Consider the following 23,637-nt stretch of genomic DNA (forward strand, 5'->3'; position numbering starts at 1 on the left):
TCTAGGCTTTGAGCAGTTAAAAATAATAAGTAATTTTATATTCAATTTAAAATTAATGTCAAAATTCAAAGTTGAAAATAGAAATGATAAAAGAGAAGGCTGATAGATTGAAAACAGCTTTTAGCAAATAAAATTTTTTAAAAAGTGGGGAGGGAAACTAAGGCCCAAAGAGGTGAAGTGCCTTCCCAAGGATATAGCTACTTAGCAGAAAGTCAGGCTACAGTTCACATCTTCTAGGTCTGTTCCAGAAACTTTTCATTGTGTCATAGAATCTGTTGGGGTGGGGGGGAACTATAATGAAAAGACTAAATAATAAGGAAAACCTCTCTTAATATCTACTTATTGTTTTATAGAACTGTCAACCAAAACGGAAGAAATTTAAGCAAAGTGGAGACTCCATCAAATTTTAGAAAATACTTATGCTAAAGGCACTCTGCATTAGACTCTAAAGATGCACTTAATGAGCTAATAGATACTCTGTCTTCTCTAATATCTGAAATTCCCGGAATACTTTTATTCAAAGGCCTATTTAATATGAACTGGTGGTTATAGTTCATATCCTAGCACAAAAACACTCTCAACACAATACCACTATCTCAATTTGTATTTTCTGCCTGACTCCAAATAAAGGCTAGCACATTAGCTAATAGGCTTAACTACATTATCATGCCCCCAGCAGGTAAAGGAAAATGGTTAAGGTGCTAGGAGTTTTCACACAAAAGGCAACATGAAGGTGTATGCTTCCAGTAGTCTGCTTGTCACAAGGAATCCAATACTAGCTCTCTTGAACTGTTAGCCATCTATCTTGGATGCTTCTAAGCTTTAAGCAGTTAAAAATAATAAGTAATTTTATATTCAATTTAAAATTAATGTCAAAATTCAAAGCTGAAAACAGAAATGGTAAGAGAAGGCTGATAGATTTAAAGATTCATTTCTCACCACATGATCATGACACTTATTCACCTTAATGTCAAACAGGTATACCATTTGATTCATTTCCTAAAAAAACTTTTCAACTCTACGAACACCCATTGTCGAATCTGGATCATAATCATAATGACATCTTAACTTTATTAAAATGACTATGAAGATAAAAATCAAGAAGGACTTGATACTTACACCACTGGAAAGGAACTGAGCATACTTTACATGAGGTGGATCAATATCCTTTCCAGAGATGATCTGCGTTATCTACCATTCTGTAGAACAAAGATAGAAAATTGAGAAATATTTATGTTAATCAAGTGTTGAATAAAAATTTTAATTATATAACTCATGGATATCAAAAGTTAACACTAGCTAATCATGTTAAATATTACGTCTTCTGATTTGCATTCTACTGCTTTATTCACTATACAGTTTGAACCCTTTCAATTCAGACACAGATCTTCACAAAAAATGGTATTTACTATTCATTGTTTAGAAGCTAAAGATCATGAAGACAACTTATTAGCTGGTTAAAACCATAGCCATAGAGGCACTGATTTCCATTAACTCTAAGTTAAGATTATAAATTAGACAAAAGTTAAAAGTGTTGATGTCAAAAACTCTCACATTAAAATACACATTCAGTACTGAATTACATTATGCATGGCTGAAGTGTCCAACAATGACTAATGATATATGCAAAATGTACAAGGTAAAGTTAGAAACCTTTCACATTTGTATGTTCTAAATTGTAGCATTAATGAGGATCCTGTTGTAGATAATTTTCTTGCCCACTTAAAAGACAGGCCCAGGCGCGGTGGCTCACACCTGTAATCCCAGCACTTTGGGAGGCCAAGGCGGGTGGATCATCTGAGGTCAGGAGTTCGAGACCAGCCTGACCAACATGGCGAAACCCCAACTGTAGTAAAAATACAAAATTTGCCAGGCGTGCTGGCACATGCCTGTAATCCCAGCTACTTGGGAAGCTGAGGCAGGAGAATCATTTGAACCTGGGAGGCGGAGGTTGCAGTGAACCGAGATCGCACCATTACACTCTAGCCTGGGCCACAGAGCGAAACTCCATCTTGGGCTAGGGGGGTGAACCTGTCCTAAAAAAGTAGATATAAAGTACAAAATGAAACTACTGAAATTGTTCCTCATTGTAGTTCCTAGGCAAAATAGTAAACCAAAGACACAAAAATGATTACTGGTCAAAACACATTTTTCACTATCTGCTCAAATTCAGTTAAAACATATGAAGCACCTGCTTGCCCTGGCATAGACACAAGAACCAAAATATGAGTAAGATATGGTCCCAACAGTAGAGGAGCTTAGGAGCTCATTAAATGGCAGAAGGTGGGGAGAATAGAGACTAGGGACAAAAATTATAGACACGCCTCTCTCGAATAAAAAGTATAACATTAAAGAAAGACTAAAAATAAAACGTTTATATGAATAACAATCCAGAAACTAATTTAGGTTAGAGAGAACTAGGAAGATTTCTTAGAGTGAAATCTGGCTGTTATTTGAGGATTAGAACAAGACTTCCACAACATCAAGGCATAGAGGGAGGTGAGAATCATTGGAGGAAAGATTCCAGGAAGAGGGAACAGTGAAAAGAAATTATGAGATTTATTTAGGTAATCAGTAGGCTTGTGTTGCTGGCCTTTAACACAGTATGTGTGAGGAGTAGATGATCTAGAAGGGGATCCTGGCCTTTATTCTGTAATCATGAGAACCATGCAGCATGTTTACATGTAGCATGTTTAGCATGTAGCATGCACCATGAAAATAGAATAAAGGTCAGGATCCCCTTCTAGAGGGGATCCTTTGATAACTTCCATGCTAGGAAGTTATCATCAAAGACCCTGATTTAACAGACAAGAAAACACATTAAGTCACTGATACAAATTTATGTAACCATAAGACACTGAATTTTGTCAGTTATATTTCAGACATAAATGGGCTTAAAATATTCTACAAAAACAAAATGTTCTAAAAACAGAGGACCAAGCAAACAAGATGTTATGAATTCTTTCAATTTCACAAAGCTCTTCTGGCAGAGGAGACAGACTATTTTTTTTCTAATTGACAGATGTTTTGAAGTTATTTTAAAAATAGATTAAGAACTAAATCAAAATGGGTATTAAGATCACATCCACAATGAGTGCAATGGCTCACACCTGTAATCACAACTACTTAGGAGGTTGAGGCAGGAGGATCGCTTGAGGCCCGGAGTTCAAGCCTAGTTTGGGCAACACAGTGAGTCCTCTGTCTCAAAAAAATAAATAAATAAATAAATAAACAAAAAAGCAAAATACAATCACACCCATTTGAATGCCTATTATTTAAAAAATAAACATAAAACAACAAGTGTGGCAATGATGTGGAGAAAATGGAATCCTTGTATGTTACTGGCTGAAATGCAAAATGGTGAAGCCACTATGGAAAACAGTATGTCAGTTCCTCAAAAAACTAAATACAGAATTATCATATGATCCAGCAATTCCACTTTTGGATATCTATCCAAAAGAAGTGGAATCAGGCTGTGTTCACAGCAGCATTATTCACAAAAGCCAAAGGTGGGAATAACCCAAATGTCCACTGGCAGATAAATGGATAAATGAAATGTGATATATATATAAACAACAGAATATTGTCTCAGCCTTTAAAAGGAAGGAAGTTCTGACACAAAAACATGAATGAACCTTGAAGACATTATGCTAAGTGAAACAACCCAATCACAAAAGGTCAAATATTATATGATTCCATTTACATGAGGTACCTAGAGTAGTCAAATTCAGAGAGACAGAAAGTAGAATGACCGGTAAAATGGGCAAGGAATAATGAGAAGTTATTACTTAAGGGTACAGAGTTTCAATCTGTGAGGATGAAAATGTTCTGGAAATGGATGGTGGTGACTGCTGTATACTGTATGTATTTAATGACACTGAACTATATAAGTTAAAATGGTAGATTTTATGTTATGCATATTTCAACACAATAAAAAAGTAGAACATTATAATAAAAACCTTATATTAAAAGGCATTAGGGATATAAATTTATGGATGTTGGATCACATTCAAGCACCTGGTCATAGAAAACAAGCAACCTATAAAAGAAAAAGAGAGGCCGGGCGTGGTGGCTCATGCCTGTAATCCTAGCACTTTGGGAGGCCAAGGTAGACAGATCATGAGGTCAAGAGATCAAGACCATCCTGGCTAACATGGTGAAACCCCGTCTCTACTAAAAACACAAAAATTAGTTGGGCGTGGTGGCATGCACCTGTAGTCCCAGCTACTCAGGAGGCTGAAGCAGGAGAATCGCTTGAACCTGGGAGGTAGAGGTTGCAGTGAGCCAAGATCATGCCACTGCACTCCAGCCTGGCGACAGAGCAAGACTTGGTCTCCAAAAACAAAAAGAAAAGAAAAGAAAAAGAGATTATACAATTATAAAATATACAGTTTATGACCAAGATATAAGAGTTACAAACACAAAGACCAAATAACATGAGAGGTAATAAAGCAAAAATCGTAACAACTTTAATAATTTTGTTTTTAAAAATATAAATGAGTTATTTCAGTATACCTTTTAGAATGAACAAATATAGTTGGAGAAAATTTTAAAAAGAGAAATTTGCTGTATTATCAATAAACATAATTTTAAAGATAAAAAGATACTTTGTAAACCTTTTAACAAAGAAGTTTTTTTTTTTCTTTGTCCACTACCATAATTGATCACAAACATGGTAAAACAAAAGGTTTAATTTCATATATATAATCCAAACAATCTAGGGAAAAATGTACAAAAATAACTACTTATAAACTACAAGATAGTCATAAATAACCCTTGGATCAAAGAAGAAATCACAAAGGAAATTATGATCCACATAGCTATACACTGTGACAAAAAAAGAGGATTATTATTCATAACGAAAATCCAGGCCAGGAACGGTGGCTCATGCCTGTAATCCCAGCACTTTGGGAGGCCGAGGCGGGCAGATCATGAGGTCAGAAGTTCGAGACCAGCCTGGCCAACACAGTGAAACTCTGCCGCTACTAAAAATACAAAAATTAGCTGGGCGTGGTGGCACGCACCTGTAATCCCAGCTACTCAGGAGGCTGAGGCAGAACTGCTTGAACCTGGGTGGCAGAGGCTGCAGTGAGCGACACTGCATTCCAGCCTGGGTGACAGAGCAAGACTCCGCCTTGAGGGGGGAAAAAAACCCCAGAAAACCCAAATGACCCAACAAAAGTTGTATTTAGAAGTAAATGTATGGCCTTAAAGGCTTTAATATTTTAAAATTCATATTCTTACTGTTTTAAAATTTACAGCCTAAATATTTTTAAAAGTCAAAAGAAAAAACAGTATTTAAAAAACTAGAAAAATACTATATATCAAAATAAGCTAGAAAAATGAAACTAAGAAATACTAGTTGAAATTAATATAAAATGAAGCTACGGAAGGCATAAGTCCAAATGTTGGCTCTTTGAAAGACTATTAAATAATTACACAAAGTCTAATAAAGAAAAGAGAGAGAAAAAAACTGCTAAGATTCAGAATGAAAAGAAAAATACAGCCATGGTATTGGGGAAAAAAAACCCTAAGAAATTATAAATGCAACTGCATGACAATTCATTTAAAAACCTAAAAGAGGAAAACGATTTCCCAGTAAAATAGAATATATCAAAATTGACCAAAAAATAAATTCTTTAGTTGAACCAGACAGCGTAAAATAAAGGTAATTAAGAATCTATACAAAGAGGCATCAAAATCAGCTGAGTTCTCAGCAGATTCAATCTATTTTAAAAACAGAATTCTAATAATACTAAACTATAGAATACAGGAAATGTTCCAATCCATTTTATGAAGCCAGAATTATTCAATAGCATACCTAATAAAGGTAGTACAAAGAACATGCCATTTCACTTAAAAATTAAATGTAAAAGTTCTAAGGAAAAACTCACATTAGACTATAGAGTGCAGGACATATGAGAAATAATACAGTAGTCCCCCACTTTAGCTGCTGTTTTACTTTGGCTTTCTGTGGTTTCAGTAACCTGCAGTAACCATGGTCCGAAAATATTACGTGGAAAATTCCAGAAATAAACAATTCGTGAGTTTTAAAATTTGAGCCACTCTTAGTAACTTAGAAACCTCATGACCCTCCTTCAGGGCATCCACACTGTAGACCCTACCTGCCCCTTAGTCACTTACTAGCTCTCTAGATTATCACACTGACTGTCCTGGTATCTAACAGTGCCCCTGTTTAAGTAATCCTTATTCTACAGAATGATGGCCCCAAAGCTCAAGAATAATGATGCTGGCAATTTCAATACACCAAATAGAAGCCAAAAGTGCTTCCTTTCAGTGAAAAGGTGAAAGTTCTCAATTTAAGTTAAAAAAAAAAAAAAATCATATGCTGAGGTTACTAAGAACTATAAGAATGAATCTTCTGTGAAACTGTGAAGAAGGAAAATGAAATCCACACACAGTATACATAGAGTTTGATACTATCTGCAGTTTCAGGCATCTACGGGGAGTCTCAGAATGTATTCCCGGTGGATAAGGGGGGTTCACTGTATACCACTATAATCTACGCAGAAATGCAAGAGTGGTTCATTTTTAGGAATCAACATAATCCAATATGTCAACACATTTAAGGCAGAGAAATTATATGGTTACATCAATAGATGTTGAAAAGGCATTCAGCAAAACTTAGCAGCCATTTTAAAGAAAAAACTCTATGGAAAAGGCGGCTAGAAAAAAAACACTGATAAAAACATAAGAAGGGAAAATATTATTCTAAACAGCAAAACACTAAAAGCATTTCAAATAAAATTAAGATTGCATGCACACACAATAAATATATAGAGTATATATGTGTGTAATTTCACTTTTATATGCATAAAATAATCCGTGGAAGAGATCCAATAACAGTGGTTACTTTGAATGCGGGGTTGGGAACTAGAGAGATTATGGAGAGGAATGGGAAGAAAGCTGTTCATAGGAAGCTTTTTTAAAAATTATTTTAACCATGTGATTGTTATTACCTATTCAATAAATCGAATGAATAAAATTAGGAATTAGAGTGAGACGCCCACTAAATCCTTTATAAGTAAACACTGACTTAAAGTTTATAGGAAAAATGGTAAGACACAGAAAAGAATTAACTGGCAAAAATAATGGAATAAAAGAGAAAAATATCTTTTTGTCAATGATTTGGCAAAACAATGTCTAGAAAACTCAAGCAATTACATTGTCAAAAAACTGAAAATTAACTGTGTGTAGGGGCTCATGTCTGTAATCCCAGCAGCTCAGGACACTGAGGCAAGAGGACTGCTTGAGGCCTGGAGTTCAAGACTATCCTGGGCAATATAGCAAAACCGGTATCTTTAAAAACAAAACAAAACCCTGAAATAAAAGAAAGTATTAAATTGAGATATGATACAATACATTTAAAAGTAAAAGTTTCTCTAATTGAGCAGGAAACACCTAGAAAAAGAATGGGAAAGAGATTTTCATTGACAGTGGTAACCTTTCCCAATATTTATGAATAACTATATTGAGAAAGAAGCCCAAAAGGTTTTCCTTTCAATTTAAAAATAGGACCGGCCGGGCGCGGTGGCTCAAGCCTGTAATCCCAGCACTTTGGGAGGCCGAGACGGGCGAATCACGAGGTCAGGAGATCGAGACCATCCTGGTTAACACGGTGAAACCTCGTCTCTACTAAAAATACAAAAAACTAGCCGGGCGAGGTGGCGGGCGCCTGTAGTCCCAGCTACTCGGGAGACTGAGGCAGGAGAATGGCGTAAACCTGGGAGGCGGAGCTTGCAGTGAGCTGAGATCCGGCCACTGTACTCCAACCTGGGCGGCAGAGCGAGACTCCGTCTCAAAAAAAAAAAAAAAAAAAAAAAAAAAAAAAAAAAAAAAAGGACCTAGGCTGGGCGTGGTGGCTCATGCCTGTAATACCAGCACTTTGAGAGGCTGAGGCAGGCCAACCACTTCAGGTCAAGAGCTCGAGATCAGCCTGGCTAACATGGTGAAACCCCGTCTATACTAAAAATACAAAAATTAGCTGGGCATGGTGGCGCACACCTGTAATCCCAACTACTCGGAAAGCTGAGGCAGGAGAATTGCCTGAACCCAGGAGCTGGGGCTACAGTGAGCCGAGACTGTACCACTGCACTCCAGCCTGGGCGACAGACAAGACGCTATCTCAAAAAAATAGTAATAGTAAAAATAAATAAAAACAGGACCTAATAGAGCAGAAAGGTTTTGTTTGTTTTTCAACTTTTATTTTAGACTCAAGGGGTAAATGTGCAGGTTTGTTACAAGGGTATATTGTGTGCTGCTGAGGTTTGGAGTACAGTTGAACCCATCACCCAGGTAGTGGGCATAGTACCCAAGTTAGTTTTTTCAACCTTTGCCCCTCATTTCCTCCTTCCCCTGTCTTGGAGTCTCCAGTGTCTACTGCTCTCATCTTTACATGCATGTGTACCCAAAGTGTAGCTCCCACTTATAAGTGAACAGGTGGTATTTAATTTTATTTATGCATTAATTCACATAGGATAATGGTGTCCAGCTGTACCCACCTTGCTGCAAAGGACATAATTTTGTTCCTTTTTTATGGGTAGTATTCCATGGTAGTATTCCATTTCTTTATCCATTCCACTGTTGATAGGGACCTAGGCTGACTACATGTCTTTGCTATTGTGTATAGTGCTGTGATGGACACATGGGTGCATGTGTCTTTTTGGTAGAACAATATATTTTCCTTTGGGTTTATACCCAAAGGAAATAAAAGGATATTTTATTTATATCTATCCTGGCAATTAACCGGCAAAAATATTGGAATAAAGGAGAAAAATATCTTTTTGTCAATGATTTGGCAGAACACTAAAATAACAAATATTTATTTATATAATATCCTTTTATTTTCTCACACACACATACATATATATATACACACACATACTGGAGATATATATACAGGAAATATATATATACCGAAGATATATATATATACAGGATATATATACACTAGATATATATATATACACACACTAGAAATACATATACTGGAAATACTGTGTGTGTGTGCGTGTGTGTGTATGTATACTGGAGACAGAGATATATATACTGGAATTGCTGAGTAGAATTTTTCCACTTTTAGTTCTGTGTTTCTTTTTTTTTTGAGATGGAGTCTGGCTCTGTCACCCGGGATGGAGTGCAGTCGTGCAATCTCGGCTCACTGCAACCTCCACCTCCTGGGTTCAAGTGATTCTCCTGCCTCAGCCTCCCAAGTAGCTGGGATTACAGGCGTGCACCACCACACCCAGCTAATTTTTGTATTTTTAGTAGAGACAGGGTTTCACCGTGTTGGTCACGCTTGTGGGGAACTCCTGACCTGAGGTGATCCGCCCGCCTTGGCCTCCCAAAGCACTGGGATTACAGGCATGACCCACCATGCCCAGCCTATTTTTGGTTCTTTGAAGACTCTCCAAATTGCTTTCCACAGTGGCCTTGCCAACATCTGTTGTTTTTTGACTTTTTTAATAATGGCCATTCTGACTGGTGTGACATGGTATCTCATTGCAGTTTTGATTTGCATTTCACTGATGACTAGTGATGATAAGCATTTTTTCATGTTTGCTGGCTGCTTGTAAGTCTTCTTTTGAGAAATGTCTGCTCATATCTTTTGTCCACTTTTTAATGGGGTTAGAACAGACAGTTTAAGAACTACTAAGAAAATTGAGCAAAAGAAGAAAACCAAAAGTGGACTTCTGACCAGAGAAGTCAAAAGCCAGTGTAATGAAATCAATATGGCACTGGTATAGAAACGGACACACAAAGGAGCAGGACAGAATAAAGATCTTAATTATAGATTACAGCAAGTACGGCACAATGTGCTATCAAAGGTTACATTTTAATTCAGCAGGAGAGAATAAATATTTTTTAAAATTATAATAGAAAAACTGGTTATCATCTAGCAAAAAAACAATTGCATTTTTATCTTATATTATATGTACAAAATAAGTATCAGGCAAAATAAAGACAAATGTAAAAAAATCACAGTAACACATCTACAACAAAATTTAGAAGATGACAGGTCTTGTAGATATGCTTAACAAAGACCAGAAACTTCAAAAGATAAACAAAAGGTTAAAAATTCCTTATTATGAAAAAAAAAAAAAAACTAAGCAGTTAAACTGAAAAAAATATGACATGTAGAGAAAGAGCAGATCCAAGTTATCAAGTTCACTCAAAAAATACTCAAATGCACTAGAAGTCAAGGAAATAACAGCTTAACAATGAGATGTCACTTCAGTAAAAATTTAAAAGATATATCTTCAATCATGCTACCATATTTCATTGGTCTAAATGTGATTATGACATCATTTGGAAAGAAATATTGTGATACATATTAAAATTTAAAGAACTTACACCTTTAATTTAGCAATCCTACTCCTGAGAATCAATTCTACAGAAATAAAAGTAACCATACATAGGGATATATATATAGGAAAATCACCTACTTTCCAATTTCTTTTTTTTTTTTCCTAGTCAGTCTCATTCTGTTGCCCAGGTTGGACTGCAGTGGCGTGATCCTGGCTCACTGCAACCTCCGCCTCCCAGGTTCAAGCGATTCTCCTGCCTCAGCCTCCCTAGTAGCTGGAACTACAGGTGCCCAACAACATGCCCGGCTCATTTGTGTATTTTTAGTAGAGACGGGGGTTTCACCACATTGGCCAGGCTGGTCTCGAACTCCTGACCTCAGGTGATCCACCTGCCTTGGCCTCCCAAAGTGCTGGGATTACAGGCATAAGCCACGATGCCCAGCCCCAATTTCTTATCTCTACAAAGCGTTGTTTCAATCAATACAGAAATGGCTAAATAAACTACAATACACTTTGATCAATTAACATAAATCCAATCATTAAAAAGAATTAGAGTTTTATCAAGTGGTTTGGTAGAATTTATTTAATGCAGTGTTGTGTAAAAAACAAAATGCTATTTTAAGAAAGCATAATATGATCAGATTTTTAAAAAAAAAACTACAACCAAAATATCCCTTTATATGTGTGTTCTGACGTCAGTTTGCATATCTAAAGGCATACATACATATGCACATCTCTATGTACAAGAGCATAGAAGACAAGAACAGGTGAGCAACACACAATGGAACTGGGGTGAAGAATGGGTGTGCGTATAGGATATGATCAGGAAGGAAAAGTGAATGGCCTGGGAAGCCAAGGAAATGAAGGAGGTAAAGAAAAAAAACAACTTGAGAAGAAAAAAAAAAAAGACTATACTTTTTAAAAAGTATATGGCCACATTTACATGTATATGTAACAAATATATATATGCATATTTGATAAAATTATAAAAATTCCTACCATCAGAAATAAACTTTTAATTACCAAAGGACTAGAACTGTCAAAATATTACATGAAGTCAAGTTGAGCAATGAAGATGCCTACCATCAACAATGTTGACCTCTAAAGAAAAATATAATGAAGAAAAATCTGTTAGGAATAAGAACTTGTCGATACTGTATTGCCTGCAGGTGGCACAATGGCTCATTCTACTCTAGTTTTTCTCTTGAATATAAAAAGTAATTACTGTATAAGGTACAGAAAAAAGTAAACTTTGAAAAACATAAAATGAAAGGTAAGCTGACCTCCCACCCCAAACTCCTTCTTTTCCACTCACACACCATACAGTTTCTTGTCATCCGTCCTTCTTCATACATCTTTGTACACGTGTAAGTACGTCATCAGGGTAAAATACTAGCAGAACAATTGTTGTGACAGAGTATATACATTTTAAGTTATGACAGATTTTGTCAAATCGCCTCCCAAAGAGGCACCAGTTTATACGCCCATCTTCAAAAAATGCTGCATTTTGAATCCAGTATGTTAGTGGTGACTTAAAATTGAATTTACATTGTACAGCTTGGCACAGATCTGTTTCACTCAATAATGGTACACACAGAAAGGGCAGAATATTTAAATCAGGGAAGAAAGAAATATTAAGAATGTAAGGCTTCTGGAAGAAAGCAAAGAATTAAGAAAGGGTGGCACAGGCAGCAAGTAAGCCATCATTGGGAGAGATGACAGGGTATACTACAGAGACCAACTAGTAAGACTCTTAAGCCCAGATTTGGATAGTAAAAAAGAATCCCCAAAAGTTTACACACCATTACAGAGCCCCTTTTACTGCTCTTTTATTCCCTTACACAGAACCCAATTTTACCCATCTAAAATATCTATAAAAATAAAACCAAAAAAGTTTAAAATAGAAAAGTATGCAATGCTCAGAATCCCATAAATTAGACATTACTGGTACTTTCAATTTACAGACTAGAATATGAACCTCCTTCCTGACTATAAATTTTTAAAAAATACATATATACATAAATATAAAAATAAACACAACTCATAGAGGAAAAAATATCATAAACTCCAGCAGGATAAAAAGAAAAGTGAACATCCTCTCCCCTAAGCTCTCAGTGCTCCTGACCAAAGATAAATACCACGCTTTCCTGTGAATCCTTACAAAAATAAAAACAAAGATACAAAATATGCATAGGCCTGCATATAGCTAACATACAACTCTATTTTTAACTGGTGGTTCTTTAAAATCAGTTATTATTACGAAAATTTGCAAACATGTAAAAGAGCAGAAAGAGGAGACAGTTAATGAACGCTTATATAACTATCATCCAGCTTGAACAATTAGCAAATCATGGCCAATCTTATATCCCTTCCTCTCCCTGCTCCAAGAGGTATTCTCAAGCAAATTCCAGGTATCAGATATCTCATCATTTTAACATGTAAAATTCTTAGCAAACGCTCAATATTTGGTTTCCAAATCCAGACTAGACATAGAAACTTAAAAAGTGGTTGGGAGAGTATAAAAAGGCTTAACCACTGGGGGGGGGGAAAAATGATAGCTACCAGAAGAGAAGAAAATAAAGTAAATGAAAACAACTATTTAATTACAGCTACACATAACAGTGACTCATCAAGAAGTTAAAGTCATGTTTAGGATCTTTGTTTTAAACAGGCAGGAAACTATGTTTTTTAAAGCTAAAATGGCTAAAAGACAAGTTTACCTTTTAGGAAGTTAATCAGCAGGTATTGCACTCATGCCAAACGGTTTTTCCCTCAAACAATACCCAATAAATGAGGCCTTACTACATTTAGCTGTGACTTGAGAGACAGACACATGGAGGGTCTGGGGTGAAGGATGGTTGGTGACACAAGGAAAACACATACCATAGAAACAGGAATTAAAAATGATAATTAAGATATAAATCTCTCAAATAATGCCTCTTGATAGTTTAAAATGGTAAAGAAAAACTACTACCACCATTTAATGAACACTTCTTTGGGTCAGACACTCACTGGGAAATAAGTACTTTACACTTAATAGCTCATTTAATCTCAGAATCCCTTCAGGTTGGTAATTAAGACAAGGCACTACTTGCCCAAGGTCAATCAGCTAACGGACTTCCCTTTTCTTAGCAGAACTGTAGTTCTGCTGTAGTAGGCTTCACCTTTCTCAAAATGTAAGATTCAAATACTATTTGTTATCATTTCTCTGGAGCAAATGTTTACTTCTGATAAGTACTATGCAAGAAGTCAAGCATCATTATGATTTGTGATTAAAATTACATATATCACGTATCATGGATATTTTTATTCCAAAAGAATTATTACATATAGTACTTGTCAAAAATTGATAGACCTATAGATAATCATGTAGCCTTTCCTACACTTCCAGTGACCAGAAAGCGTATTGGAGAGTTTTACTGATAAAGATCTTCCTTTTATAGTTTCTAAAATTGTTTCCTGTAACTTCAACCTATTCATCTGGCTGGACTGATAAAGATTAAATTTCTTTTTTCTTCTACAAGTCAGCCTTTTTAAAAATCAGCATAATCTTTGCAAATAGTCTCCATGTTAAATATTCTTTGTCCTGGCTGGGCACGGTGCCTAACGCCTGATATCCCAGCACTTTGGGAGGCCCAGGTGGCCAGATGGCTTGAGGGTCAGGAGTTCAAGACCAGCCTGGCCAACATGGTGAAACCTCATCTTTACTAAAAATACAAAAATTAGCTGGGCATGGTGGCGGGGGCCTGTAATCCCAGCTACTCGGGAGGCTGAGGCAGGAGGATCGCTTGAACCCAGGAGGTGGTGGCTGCAGTGAGTCAAGATCATGCCACTGCACTCCAGCCTGGGTGACAGAGCGAGACTCCGCCTCAAAAATACAACTAAATAAATAAATATTCCTAGTTCTGATTCCAGTTGGATATGGTTTTCTACTTTTCTTTTCTTTTTAAGATAGGGTCTTACTCTGTCACCCAGGCTGGAGTGCAGTGGCACCATCACAGCTCACTGCAACCTCAACCTTCCAGGCTCAAGCAATCCTCCCACCTCAACCTTCAGAGTAGCTGGGACTACAGGTACATGCCACAATGCCCAGCTGAGTTTTATAAAATACTTTTGTAGAGACAGGGATCCAACTATGTTGCCCAGGCTGGTCTCAAACTCCTAACTGGACTCAAGCGATCCTCCTCCCTTGGCTTCCTAAAGTGCTGGGATTACAGGTGTGAGCCACCACGCTCAGCCTGGTTTTCTCATTATCTTGACTGCCTTCTTCAGATGTGCATGTCAGAGTTTATCTTAAAAAGTGGCTCCCCAAATTCAGCACAAAACTCCTGCAGAGAGCCTAACCAGAGCAGAATGCAAGGAAACTATTAATTCTCTGGGCCTGTACTTTAAAATTATATTCGGTACTTTCTCTCATCACCACATCATTTTTTTGTATATTAGATGTGCAGATAACCCTTATGTCTTTTGCACATTCATTCAAGAAGCATTGATTAAACATGTATGATGCAACCACACAAGCTTCTCTTTTTTCCAGGCTTCCTTTTCCTAAACTCAGCTTTTGTTGTTGTTGTTAAGCAAAATAGTCTTATTTTCACTTTTTCCTCTAAGCAGGTATTACCACTTGACATACTATATATTGATTTTATTTGTCTATTATCTATATCTGCTCCTAAAATATTATTTGGGCCAGGCATAGTGGCTCACACCTGTAATCCCAGCACTTTGGGAGGCCGAGGTGGGTGGATCATGAGGTCAAGAGATCGAAACCATCCGGGCCAACAAGGTGAACCCCTGCCTCTACTAAAAATATAAAAATTAGCTGGGCGTAGTGGCGTGCGCCTGTAGTTCCAGCTACTCGGGAGGCTGAAGTAGGAGAACCGCTTGAACCCAGGAAGTGAAGGGTGCAGTGAGCCGAGATCACGTCACTGCACTCCAGCCTGGCAACAGAGCAAGACTCCGCTCAAAAAAAAATAAATAGGCCGGGTGCAGTGGCTCACGCCTGTAATCCCAGCACTTTGGGAGGCCGAGGCGGGCGGATCACAAGGTCAGGAAATCGAGACCATCCTGGCTAACTTGGTGAAACCCCGTCTCTACTAAAAATACAAAAAATTAGCTAGGCGTGATGGCGGGCGCCTGTAGTCCCAGCCACTTGGGAGGCTGAGGCAGGAGAATGGCGTGAACCCGAGGGGAGTTTGCAGTGAGCTGAGATCGCACCACTGCACTCCATCCTGAGTGACAAAGCAAGACTCTGTCTCAAAAAAAATAATAATAATAATAATAATAAATATCTGGAACATAACAGGCACTATAATATTTGCTGAACTAATTCATGAATAGAGAGAAGAGTTTAAAACATCACATTCTTTATGGCTTCTGGACAAGAGGCTCCAGGCTACTGCTAGATGATGTTAGAGCTTTATCAATAAATACAGGTAATCAGAAAAGCCACATGACTGCCACATACCCTCCAGAATTTACTGTAATAGTCTAGTACAGGAATTACAGGTCTTGATTACTTTAAAACACATGGTGGCTTTTACTGTTGATCTCAATTATGTTCTCTACTTTTTTCTATTCTAAAATATGTAATCTGAAATAGAAATATATATTTCTCTATTATCAATAGTGAGTAACTGGTAAACTCTGTTGAACTATGCTAGGAAATGTCAGAGAATACTTATCCCTAGGTCAGAGCTGAGCTACCATCTCTACCTCTATACAGTTGTGCCTCTAATGTACTGACTCCAACCATGATTACCTTCAAGCATAGTCAGTTTAAATGTCACTTCCCTTGTGGCTTCACTGTTTCAGAAAGAGTTGTAACTGTACAATCTGTGGTTTGACTTCAGATCTTTAGATTCATCTAAACATATCTAAGGAGCCGCCACTGTTTATAATACACTACTTAGCATTCCCTTCTATGGAAATCTCAGGGTGCTCCACTCCCATGGGGTTGTTACTGTTAAGTTATATGTGAACCTATTCCATTCTTACTGAATTACAGTACAAATGTATTATAGCAGGTAGAACTTTCTCTCCATGTCAGTTTAGTGCAATTGTTCCCAAACTGTGCTGTACATCAGAATCACATGTAAGTCTTTTATAAGCATAGAAAAATCCCCAGCCAACTCTGGACTTACTGAATCCAAACTAGAGGTGGGGGTCCAAGAATATTTTTAAATGGCTCCTAAGATAATTCCACTTGGAAACTATGTACTGGTTTAGAGTACAAGAAAAATTCTCGGCCGGGCGCGGTGGCTCAAGCCTGTAATCCCAGCACTTTGGGAGGCCGAGACGGGCGGATCATGAGGTCGGGAGATCGAGACCATCCTGGCTAACATGGTGAAACCCCGTCTCTACTAAAAAAAATACAAAAAACTAGCCGGGCGAGGTGGCGGGCGCCTGTAGTCCCAGCTACTGGGGAGGCTGAGGCAGGAGAATGGCGTAAACCTGGGAGGCGGAGCTTGCAGTGAGCTGAGATCCGGCCACTGCACTCCAGCCTGGGCGGCAGAGCGAGACTCCGTCTCCAAAAAAAAAAAAAAAAAGAAAAAAAGAAAAAAGAAAAATTCTCATGATGCAATACCTTATCTCCTGGGTAAAATATAATGTCTAGGCATAAAGACATACATACTGGCATTCCAAGCTAAATTGATGAAATACATTTAATGATTTAATCATAAGTGAAGATAAACTTGACAGCACTTAGGATATGTCTACTTTAAAGGAATTCATATATGATATTGGTGAAAGTAACTCATAAGAATTCCCAAACTAGTCTCTAACCTCTGTTGCTCTCATCCCACATAGTAATGACTTGCCCCAGCCAATCAGGTCCTGTAGACCTTCTGAACCGGAATACCTTCCTCCCCTTTCTTTTCTACTGGCTTCAGGACAGCAAATAGTCTTTCAAACTTCTGCTAGTACAGCACCACACATATATTTCTGTTATCCTGTATTACAATAATTTGAATACCTATCTGTCTTTCCCTACTAGAATGTGAGCAGAAGAGCAGGGATTGTTTCTTATCAATTGCTACAGTCTCAGCTGCTACCAATGAGCTGGCAACAAGCAGTAAATAAATCTTTGCTTAGTGAAGAAATGAAAGAAAATGCCCATTTTGAAGTCTTATTCAAGTAAGATCATCTTAAGGGTTCCAGTCCTAAAAATTAGCACCAAAAGATTCTATGATACTAAATTTAAAAATAGCATAATTCAGACATTTTCCAAGAAAATTAATAAGAATTCATTAAGTATCCACTGCAAGCCAAAATGCTACAGTTACAAAGATAAATAGGCTTTGTTCTTGATAATTGGGTAAATAATATGTGTTCTCAGGATGAAAGAGTTACCATCCACCCTACCCTGTCATTGGTTTACGATCTATATTCACAGTGCCTTGCAGGCCAAACTCTGTTAAGACTGCAGGTGCCCCACCCCTCCACCAAGGTAGCTAAAAAATACCAGAGAATCCAGATCAACATCTCCATGTTGCTTAGCCCATGACAGCTCTCCAGAGTTGACTCCAACAGGAAAACTTAAAAAGCTGAATTGCAGAGTCTCCTATCATCATTATAAATAATTTTAACGTCTGTGTAACTATTATTCAAAAAAGGAAACTATCTCCTGGACTAAAACAAACAAAAATTATTCCTGGCATACATCTGGAATATTTTCATGTTAAAAAATTAAAGTTTACTCATAGAACTAATACAGAATATAATACAGATGCCCTGATTTATTACTCATTCATGTAGCTTTGAAACCTCTACTCTCTTCGCTTTGCAGGCAGAGTTTAATAAACAATTACTAGAGCAAAAAATTGTGGTCTTGAGTTTCTGGAAGATTTAATGTCTTCATCCTTATTTTGCATTTCCCTTACCCCAGAAGTTTCCCAATCCTTAATAAAGGAAATAATTATAGAATTGGAGAAAGATATTTTATTAAGCTAGAATAAGGTAAATAATAAAATCTTATATTAAGCTAGAACTGATATTAACAATCATGTTTTCCAGTCACATCAGTTTACAGATGAAAAAAAATCTGATCGTAGGAGCTAGAAACTCTGATTCCCAGGTTAGTGCTAACACTAATTTGCACAATAAATAAAAGCAAAAATTCCAGACATTCAGAAACTTAAGATCTACTAAATGCATGTCATTCAAAGGTTTTGTTAAGAGTTAAGAATTGTTATAAATGTGCAAACAGAAGCCTTCTATAGCTGGCCATAGACAAGGATTTCCTGTAGAAGGAGAAGAAAATAAAATTTTAAAACATATTTTCACAGAATACCATCTTTAAAAAACCTGTAACATGAGATAAATGGTATCCTCTCTATACAGGCACTTCTTTTATGCCTCAATCCTGCAAGACCCAAGTATTCATTCATTTATGCACTCAGCAAATATTTACTAAGCACCTATTACATGCTAGGCACTGGGAAATATAGCAATGAACAAAACAAAATTCCTGCTCACATGGAAGTTACATTCTTGTGGTAAAACAATGTATTTTCAGGTCATGATAATTACAATGGAGAAACAAAAAGTGGGGAAATTTGATAGGGACAGTGCATGGTAGGATTACGATTTTAAATAGAATGCTCAGAGAAAGTCTTATTGAGAAAGTAAAATCTTAATAAAGATTTAAATAAGGTTAGGTTAGGCCTGGCACAGTGGCTCAAGCCTGCACTCCCAGCACTTTGGGAGGCCAAAGAAGGAGGATCACTTGAGCTCAGGAATTCGAGACCAGACTGTGCAATATAGTGGGACCCCATATCTACAAAAAATTTTTTAAAATTAGCTAGGTATCATGGCATGCACCTCTAGTCCCAGCTCAGCTACTCAAGAGGCTGAGACAGGAGGATCACTTGAGCCCAGGAGATTCAGGCTGTAGTGAGTGTATTCGCACCACTGTACTCCAGTCTGGGCAATGTAGCAAGACCCTGTCTCAAATAAATAAATAAATAAATAAATAAATAAATAAATGAAGTTAGGCAGCAAGCCATGTAGATACGAAGGACAAAGCATTCAAGATCAAGATCTCGCAGCCTACCAGTTTCAAAGAAACTGCACGAAGGCAATATGGTTAGAGCTGCATGAACAAAGTAACACGTGAGAACATGAAATCAGGGGCATGAGGGCCAGATCAAAGGAGAATCTACACTTGAAAATTTCTATTAAAAATATGAAATATTATCTTAGCTAACGTGGATTAAGTCAACAGCCTTAGTAGGGATAATCCAATTTAACAGGAGATTTAGCATGAATTGCTAATGGTAGAATTTCTCATAATATCAACAGGTTACTCGAGACATTAATTTTGGACATTCCCAGCATCCATTAAATTGTACTTCAGAGTATTATCAACTACTCTTCCGACTAGCTTTGATGCATCATCAGTCAATTTACTAGGTGGTGAGTGCTGAAAGGAAGAAAAGAAGGCAGAAGATGAGAGAATTCATATGCTTTCAATTGCAAAAGAAGTGGAGAAGTGTTTTACTTTCCATATCTCAGGAGGATATGCTAATATATAATTCAGAATAACCAGGTGGCCAGTCAGATAATGGTTCACAATTAAAAGCTGAAGTCTAACAAATTCCACAGAGCCAACTTACTCTTTACCCAATACTCGTAATACTGTAAGCAACTCAAGGACAACAGTTTATTTCTCTGCATTCCTCAGAGTCTACTATAGAGAGTTATTTTAGGGCCTCACATTTTATACTGCCTTGCTAATAGACATAAAAATTACCTGAATTCATGAAAAAAGGTTCTCCATCTGAGTTGTGGAGCATACATCTTTCTTACACACCCATCTTTAAACACCTGGGCTACAGATAAGCATCACATTTTCTCTTTCTTATGTTCCTCTATATTCCTCAAGATAATGTATTCTACTCCAAAATGACAAGGGTTTATCTCAATTTTATCTTCTAAAGTATCCATATGTTTCAGATCCCTTATCCTGAATTATTTTCCTCAGATATCTACTGACAAGCTCCTGGGTTCTCAAACTATAATGACAGTTATAAACTACAATGTGCCATACAAATATACAGTGTTAATATTTGTATTTATTGTGTGCAACCAAATATAATGAGGTCTCACAAAGTACCCATTGTTCTATGGACTTATATGTAACTATAGGTGGCAAGACCTCTTCGATCTTTAGAATAATTTCCAGACTCAAATTGGCTTTAAATTCTTTTATGTTATTTCTATACAGCATTTTTAAATGAGCTAAATTTATATCCTATGCTCTTTATTACTTATTTTATCTGAGCTAAGATACATAAAAATAATGATTTGAAAATATATATCAAACATTATTATTATTTTTTTTTTTTTGAGATGGAGTCTTGCTCTGTCACCTGGACTGGAGTGCAATGGCACCATGTCAGCTCACTGCAATGGCACCAGGTCACCTCCTGAGTTTAAGTGATTCTCCTGTCTCAAGCTCCCAAGTAGCTGGGATTACAGGCATCCACCACCATGCCAGGCTAATTTTTTGTATTTTTAGTAGAGATGAGGTTTCACCATGTTGGCCACACTGGTTTTGAACTCCTGACCTCAAGTGATCTGCCCGCCATGGCCTCCCAAAGTGCTAGGATTACAGGCATGAGCCACCTACCACGCCTGGGCAACACAATCGTATTAAGAATATCCCCTATGGGCCGGGCACGACGGCTCACACTTGTAATCCCAGCACTTTGGGAGGCCGAGGTGAGTGGATCACCTGAGGTCAGGAGTTCGAGACCAGTGTGGCCAACTTGGTGAAACCCCATCTCTACTAAAAATATGAAAATTAGCTAGGCGTGTGGCAGGCACCTGTAATCCCAGCTACCTGGGTGGCTGAGGCAGGAGAATCACTTGAACCTGCGAGGCGGAGGTTGCAGTGAGCCAAGATCGTGCCATTGCACTCCAGTCTGGGTGACAGAGCAAGACTCTATCTCAATAAAGAAAAAAAATAATAATAATATGCTCTAAGGATTTCATGATGGTTACACAACTGTGAATATGGTAAAATTCATTGACCTGTATACTTTAAATGGGTAAATTGTATGGTATGTGAATTATATCTTATTAATTTCAAAAAGTGGGGGGAAAAAACATATTCCCCATGAAAGGCAGAGAATAATGGACTATTAAAATTCTGCCTTTATACTTTATGTTATGCCATATCCCACAATATTAAGTGTTATTAGATAAATTCAAAATATAATTGATAGGTCATCCTTTTAAACAGAAATTCACATCTGGAAAAATTCATTCTTTACTTGATAAACTAAAACAAAATACAAAAATGCTACACTAAGTGGTACGTTGCTGCCCTCCTTAGCAGGTTCTTTTATCTATAACCTTCTCTCCAATCCTACTGCTATCTTACTTGAGACCTTCTCTTTCTGTTGTACTAATGTAATGATTTCCAACCACTCTCCCTACCTTCTGTCCTATTCTTGTTATACATCATTAACAAAGTAATCTTCCTCAAATGAAAAACTGGGAGTTGGATAAAATAAGAGATTACAAAGAATAAGATTTTACGCAACACTGTTGTGTGTTTGACCTCAGGTTCTAACACTTGTTAGCAGTTTGATCTTGTACAAATGTCTTAATCTTGTTAAGCCCTCATTTCCTCTTCTATAAACTGTGGACAATGATATCTTCCTCAAGGGATCAGTATGAGAATTAAAGATACAGTAGAAGAAGCTTCTAAAGTAGGCACCTAGAAATGTTAGCACTTTTGCCTCTTTGAAAGTTTGAAGCATTAACCTTTCTAAAAGCTATCACATCTTTAGGGAAACCTCTTAAGGAGGATAAAGTCACAGGAGGTAGTATTTGTAACAAAAATAACAACATTGGAATGGCCTATTGAGAACACTTGCTTTTGAGTGGGGGAGTTTATTTGCAGAATCAAACTATGATGAGAAAGTTGTTTCCTAAATACGCAGAAATCCAGAGCTAGGCAGGTATCTCTCAGCCAAGAACTGCTTGGATGAGACTTGCTTTCCCCCAGCAACTGCAGGGACTCATTGTCCCGAGTTTCTTTCCAAACTTCAGGTTTTTACAGTGCCTCTAATGAACCTTTTAATTATTCTAACTATGAATAAATTACTATTTGAGAAAAAGAATCAAAGCAGTAGTTTCTAACCACCTTGAAGGAATTACCTTTTTCTTCCCAAAAGCTGTGTAATCACTTTTGATGGATTGGAAACAGGTCCAACAAGAGGAAGAGAAGAAATGATTAGTGACAACTGTACACCTCTCTCCAGTGGGAATTTCTAAAAACTAAAATAAGGATATAGTACCAGAGACCCACCAGGTTAAGATTTTTGATCCAATGGAAATAGTAATCCAATGCTTGGAAACTTTAGCTCAAGTTCTTAATTCCTCTTCCAGGACCTCACAGAACAAACCACATTCAAAGGATGCCATGAATGACTTCAGACAGAAAAACTTTTATTGGTAAGCTTTATTTTTACTAATAATACTTAACCAATATCAATGATCATGCTCTCCTGCTCCTTCAAATAATGACCAGACTCTAGAAAGAATCTTGGTAGAGATCATGAAGAGAACATAACAAATGTCTGTATTTTCTGTTTCTAGTTGCTAAAATTCTAAGTCTACACTTACAAAATAGAAATGCTTGTTGGATTTATAGGATATGAATAATTAAATGAACAGAAATGCAGTATTTGAATCTCATGATTCTGTATATTGTGACTAAAACACATCAAGGGTAAAGGAAACTCCAAATAAAGATTTCAGAAGACAGACAATGATGATACGCAGAACTGAATATTGTAAAAATCAGTGGACCATCTAGGGCAATATCTAGCCTGCAGCAGATGATGAGAGACTAGAATATGTAGAAAGTCAGAGCTAGAGAAACAAGCCAAGAATGTGTCTCTGTAGGTACAACAGTAGAGGGCAGAAACTCTCGGCTTAGGGGGCTGGATCAATCCTGTGGATGTATATTGACCTACACAGTATTTAAAAGTTGGGAGGCTGCATATAAATATTGAGGCTTCTGTTTTTATAGAAGAAGAAGTGCAGCATCTGTCACCACTGAGTTTGTAATCCCTCATGTAATCCCTCGATATGGGACATGCACCTTTCAGTTCACCACAGGGCAGAGTGACAGTGGTCACCCCACCATCTCTAGACACCAAGTATCAACTCTCATTTATCATTGAAGGTTATACTGTGGTTTGTCCCACGCAAGAGACGTAATTCTTTACACTTATGTCTCTATGAGAAGTGTTAACAGGGTTCGGAGCATGCCACCCCAAAATATGTTACT

General features: G+C 37.2%; 1 protein-coding gene across 14 annotated transcripts in view; it reads right to left on the minus strand.

The window, feature by feature from the left end:
- LOC105481988 (homeobox containing 1) overlaps positions 1 to 23,637 on the minus strand; it is a 167,105-nt gene that overhangs the window by 91,531 nt on the left and 51,937 nt on the right. For all 14 annotated transcript variants that reach the window (XR_003018109.2, XR_003018108.2, XM_011741795.3 and 11 more), the window contains exon 2: positions 1,120 to 1,199. Coding sequence is in view for 12 of the 14 variants with exons in the window: in XM_011741795.3 (XP_011740097.1) it covers positions 1,120 to 1,142 (23 nt within the window). In the remaining 2 variants the exon portion in view is untranslated. The remainder of the gene's footprint in view (positions 1 to 1,119; positions 1,200 to 23,637) is intronic.

Source organism: Macaca nemestrina, chromosome 8 (assembly GCF_043159975.1).
Source record: "Macaca nemestrina isolate mMacNem1 chromosome 8, mMacNem.hap1, whole genome shotgun sequence".
Classification (NCBI taxonomy): Eukaryota; Metazoa; Chordata; class Mammalia; order Primates; family Cercopithecidae; genus Macaca; species Macaca nemestrina.